Genomic DNA, 5710 nt, shown 5'->3' on the forward strand with positions numbered 1-5710 from the left:
AGTCCAGCAGGTCGAGGCTGCGGTGGCCGGGAGCGGCCACTGCACTCCAGTCTGGGCAATGAGTGAGACTCCAACTCAAAAAAAAAAAAATTATTGTAGAGATGAGGTCTCGCCAAATTGCCCTGGCTGGTCTCAAACCCGTGGGCTCAGGCAATCCTCTTACCTCGGCCTCCTAAAGTGCCGGGATTATAGGCATCAGCCACTGTACCCGACCACCTAAATAATTTTTTTTTTAACTTTGTAGAGATGGGGTCTTGCTGTGTTGCCCAGGGTGGCCCTTGTCCTGATGTTGAGTAAATGACTCTCTGTCTCCCTCTCTCTCTGTCCTCTTCTCTCTGGGTTTCTGTCCTCTGTCTCCCTCTCTGGGACTCTGACTCTCTCTCTCTCTCTGAGTCTCTGTCTTCCTTTTTCTGGGTCTCTGTTCATCTCTCTCCTTCCTGTCCCACCAAACAGGTGTCATTGTGTCCCACCTGCAAGGCCCTGCAGTCTGGCCCCACTCCACCTCTGCTCTCACCTCCCACCCCACCCCCTCATTTCGTTCCAGCCGCACTTCTCAGACACACCAGGCCCACGCCTGCCTCAGGGCCTTTGCACGTGCACCGCAGCCCCGACTTGCTGGCTCCCTCTCCCTGGGATGCTCCCCCTCCGATTGCCTCATGTTTCCCTCTTTTTTTTTTTTTGACTTGGAGTCTCACTCTATCACCAGGCTGGAGGGCAGAGACACGCTCCCAGCCACCGCAGCCTCAACCTGCTAGACTCAGGCGATCCTTCAGCTTCAGCCTTCCAAGTAGCTAGAACTACAGGCACGTGCCACCACACTTGGCTAATTTTTTGATGCATTGTAGAGACGAGGTCTCCCCCATGTTCCCTGGGCTAGTCTCGAACCCCTGGACTCAGGCAATCCTCTTGCCTTGGCCTCCCAAAGTGCTGGGATGACAGGCATGAGCCACCACACCCAGTCATGGCTCCCCCTCTCACTCCATTTACCACCGAGGCCTTTCCTGGCCACCCACTACCCCATTCCCCTGCTTCATGGTGTCTGCCACTGACCTGATCTTTCATGTCTCTGTGTCTCTGCCTCCTCACAGAACTCGAGGTTGGAGAGGGCAGGGCTACCCATCTGGCTTGTGCACCACAGGGTCCAGGCTGCCGGTTTCATGTTTCATGCCCGGGAACGCCCTCAGACCCCACCCACACCCAGTGCCCCCTCAAATGCCTGGTCCCGCCTTCATGCCTTAGCCCTTCCAACTCCCAGCATGCTCTGCTCCTGTCACAGCCCCCAGCCCCCAACCCCTCCCAGGCCCTAACACACACACACACACACACACACACACACACACACACACACACACACACACACACACCAGGTCCCCGCACTGAGTTTATTGCCTCCCTGGCAGAGGGGAGGTGTCCCGGGGCAGAAGTGTTTCAGTCTGTGTGGTGGAGGCTCAGATTGGGGGTGGTAAATTGGAGGCTCTTGGAGGCTGAGAGTGGGGCGAGGGTCCCTGGGTCTGGGCCGGGAGGCTCTCTGGTGAGAAATGGTGTCACTCGCCCTCCAGGCCTGTGAGAGCCCCGGGGCCTGGTGCGGAAGGCGCGGGGGCGGGGGCAGGTGTTCCTGGGAACCCAGGGGTGGGGGCACCAGGGGCTGCATCTGCCTTCTGACCGCTGTGGACCCCCTCGGGTCGCCCCACGGGCCACGAGGCTGGCCCAGGTACGTGGGGCTCAGAGCTCGTCATGGTGCCGTGTCAGGTCCTCGCCGTAGTTGGTGGCCTGGCTGCCCACAAACATGTTCCAGTTGCTCAGGATCTCAGCCTTGCTCAGACGCCCGTCCTGGAGGGAGGGTCAGAGGTCAGGGGAAGACACGGCCCTGGGTAAGAGCCCGAACTGCATGGAAGGGAGTCTGCCAGGTCTCTGGGATGCTTCTCTCTGGGTCCCCTCTCCTCTCTCTGAGTCTCTGTCCCCCTCTCTAGGTCTCTGTCCCCCCCCCCGGGTCTTTGTCTTGCCCCCCGGGTCTCTCTCCTCTCTCCATCCCCCTTTGCTTTCTTGGTCTCTGACCTCCTGTTTATTTTTTTGTTTTGTTTTAGTTTTTTTTTTTTTTGAGTTGGAGTCTCACTCTGTCGCCCAGGCTGGAAGGCAGTGGCACATTCACGGTCATCACAGCCTCGACCTGCTGTGCTCAGGCGATCCTTCTGCCTCAGCCTTCCAAGTAATTGGAACTATAGGCACACGCCACCATGCCTGGCTAATTTTTTGATTTCTTGTAGAGATGAGGTCTTGCCAAGTTGCCCAGGCTGGTCTCGAACCCGTGGGCTCAGGCAACCCTCTCGCCTCAGCCTCCCAAAGTGCTGGAATTATAGGCATGTGCCACTGCATCCAGCTGTTTTGTTCTTTTAAGTAAGTGTCTCACACTTTTGTCCAGACTGGAGTGCAATGGTATGATCACAGTTCACTGCAGCCTCGACCTCCTGGGTTCAAGTGATCCTCCCGCCTCAGCCTCACAAGTAGCCAAGACTACAGGCATGCACCACCATGCCTGGCTACTTTTTATTTTTTGTAGAGATGAGGTCTCGCTGTGTTGCCCAGGCTGGTCTTGAACTCCGGGGTTCAAGCAATCCTCCTGCTTCAGCCTCCCAAAGTGCTGAGATTACAGATGTGAGCCACCACGCCTGGACTCTGTCCTCTCTCTCTGGGTCTATGTCCTCATCTCTCTAGGTCTCTGTCTCTGTCTCCCTCTCTTTGGGTCTGTCTCCCCCTCTGGGTCTCCATCCCCATCCCCCCCCCCGGGTCTCTATCCTGCCCTGTCTCTCTTTTTCTCTCTCTCTGTCCCATTTTTTTTTGAGTTGGAGTCTCACTCTGTTGCCCAGGCTGGAGTGTGGCGGCACTCATGGCCACCACAGCCTCAACCTGCTGGGCTCAGCGATCCTTCTGCTTCAGCCTACCAAGTAGCTGGAACCACAGGCGTGAATCACCACGCCTGATTAATTTTTATTTATTTATTGTGGAGACGAGGTCTCGCCAAGTTGCCCAGGCTGGTCTCAAACCCCTGCGCTCAGGCAATCCTCTCACCTCCGCCTCCCAACGTGCTGGGATGACAGGTGTGAGCAACTGCGCTGGCTTGTACCCCTTTTTTTATCTTCCCAAACAGGGACCACTGCAGCTCGGGGCCCAGGTCTGGCCCATCCCTGTACCCCCAGGCCTGCGACATCCATCCAGCTCCCACCTGCGCACCCCATCATCGTACCTTGTCAGTGTCGCTCTCATGCAGCAAGTGATTGGCTTCCACCAGGGGCTGGTCCTGGGCAGGAGGCAGCACCCAGCGGCCGACCTCGCTCCCGTCCAGACGCCCGTCCTTGTTCAGATCTCGGAAGTCTCGGAATTGTTGCCGCTCGGTCTGCACCCAGGCAGGCTCCTCCTCTCCGGGCTCCGGTGAGTACAGGTCCGCTGGGGCCGGGCGGAGGGGACCAGGTCAGGGCAGCCCACGGGACCCGGGTTCAATCCTGGCCCGTGACCCTGGGCAACTCACTACTCTTTCCTTCACCTCGGTTTCTTCTTCTGTTTAAGTGGGATTAGTGAGCCACTGCCTTACTAGACTCTGGTGTGGCCTTGTGCTCTTTGAGCTATGGCCATGTTTCCTGGCTTTGGCCTCTTTTTCTTTCTCGCTCTCTAATTTACTTTCTAAATAAACTATATTTCCTAATCTAACTTCTGTGCAATTCTTTGCATCTTTGTCATGGCACCGATTACACACCAGACACCCACACCCCTGGCAGGCCTGACTTAACTAACATTCTAGAGGCCCTGCTGGGAGTGTGATCTAACAGGTTTGTTTCACAATGTTCAGCAAAAGTCATATATGTGAGTACATATTGTTTGACTACTTCTAGATGAAATTCAGAAGCAGAGTTAATCTATAGAGTTAAAAACCAGAATAGAAGCCGGGCTTGGTGGCTCAGCCTGTAATCCCACGTCTTGGGAGGCTGAGGTGAGTGGATTGCCTGAGCCCAAGGGTTCGTGACCCACCTGAGCAGCGAGACCTCATCTCTACAATAAATGAAAAAATCAGCCGGGTGTGGTAGTGCATGCCTGTAATTCCGGCTACTCAGAAGGGTGAGACGGAAGGATCGCCGGAGCCCAGCAGGTCGAGGCTGCAGTGGCCGGAAGCGGCCACTGCACTCCAGTCTGGGTGACAGAGTGAGACTCCGACTCAAAAAAAAAAACAAAACAAAAAGACAAAACAGAATAGGGCCAGGTGTGGTGGCTCACGCCTGTAGTCCCAGTACTATGAGAGGCCAAGACTGGAGGATTGCCTGAGCCCAAGGGTTCGTGACCCACCTGAGCAGCGAGACCTCATCTCTACAATAAATGAAAAAATCAGCCGGGTGTGGTAGTGCATGCCTGTAATTCCGGCTACTCAGAAGGGTGAGACGGAAGGATCGCCGGAGCCCAGCAGGTCGAGGCTGCAGTGGCCGGAAGCGGCCACTGCACTCCAGTCTGGGTGACAGAGTGAGACTCCGACTCAAAAAAAAAAACAAAACAAAAAGACAAAACAGAATAGGGCCAGGTGTGGTGGCTCACGCCTGTAGTCCCAGTACTATGAGAGGCCAAGACTGGAGGATTGCCTGAGCCCAAGGGTTCGTGACCCACCTGAGCAGCGAGACCTCATCTCTACAATAAATGAAAAAATCAGCCGGGTGTGGTAGTGCATGCCTGTAATTCCGGCTACTCAGAAGGGTGAGACGGAAGGATCGCCGGAGCCCAGCAGGTCGAGGCTGCAGTGGCCGGAAGCGGCCACTGCACTCCAGTCTGGGTGACAGAGTGAGACTCCGACTCAAAAAAAAAAACAAAACAAAAAGACAAAACAGAATAGGGCCAGGTGTGGTGGCTCACGCCTGTAGTCCCAGTACTATGAGAGGCCAAGACTGGAGGATTGCCTGAGCCCAAGGGTTCGTGACCCACCTGAGCAGCGAGACCTCATCTCTACAATAAATGAAAAAATCAGCCGGGTGTGGTAGTGCATGCCTGTAATTCCGGCTACTCAGAAGGGTGAGACGGAAGGATCGCCGGAGCCCAGCAGGTCGAGGCTGCAGTGGCCGGAAGCGGCCACTGCACTCCAGTCTGGGTGACAGAGTGAGACTCCGACTCAAAAAAAAAAACAAAACAAAAAGACAAAACAGAATAGGGCCAGGTGTGGTGGCTCACGCCTGTAGTCCCAGTACTATGAGAGGCCAAGACTGGAGGATTGCCTGAGCCCAAGGGTTCGTGACCAGCCTGGGCAACTTGGCATGACCTCGTCACTAAAGTAAAAAAATAAAAAAGGGATTAGTAATAACACCTGGCTAAACTGGATGCGGTGGCTCACAGCTGTAATCCCAGCATTTTGGGAGGCATAAACGAGAGGATTGCCTGAGCACACAGGTTCGAGACCAGCCTGGGCAACATGGTGAGACCTCATCTCTACAATAAATAAATAAATAAATTAGCCAGGTGTAGTGGCACACATCTGTAGTTCCAGCTACTTGGAAGCTTGAGGTGGAAGGATCACCTGAGCCTAGCAAGTCAAGGCTGCAGTGGCCATGAATGTGCCACTGCACACCAGCCTGGGCAAAAGAGTGGGACTCCAACTCAAAAAAACCAAACACATAGCCCGGCTTGGTGGCTCAGCCTGTAATCCCGCACCTTTGGGAGGCTGAGGTGAGTGGATTGCCTGAGC

At 55.2% G+C, this 5710-nt stretch overlaps 1 protein-coding gene across 1 annotated transcript in view; it reads right to left on the reverse strand.

The window, feature by feature from the left end:
• Positions 1-1660: 1660 nt before the first annotated feature.
• The window catches only part of RCN3 (reticulocalbin 3), an 18781-nt gene continuing 14731 nt past the window's right edge, over positions 1661-5710 (reverse strand). The window contains 2 exon segments of the mRNA XM_008069222.2: positions 1661-1830; positions 3242-3441. Of these exon segments, the coding sequence (XP_008067413.1) occupies positions 1723-1830; positions 3242-3441 (308 nt within the window). The 3' untranslated portion in view covers positions 1661-1722.

The sequence above is a fragment of the Carlito syrichta genome, unplaced genomic scaffold (assembly GCF_000164805.1).
Source record: "Carlito syrichta isolate Samal-C Ts95f unplaced genomic scaffold, Tarsius_syrichta-2.0.1 Scaffold311868, whole genome shotgun sequence".
Taxonomy (NCBI): Eukaryota; Metazoa; Chordata; class Mammalia; order Primates; family Tarsiidae; genus Carlito; species Carlito syrichta.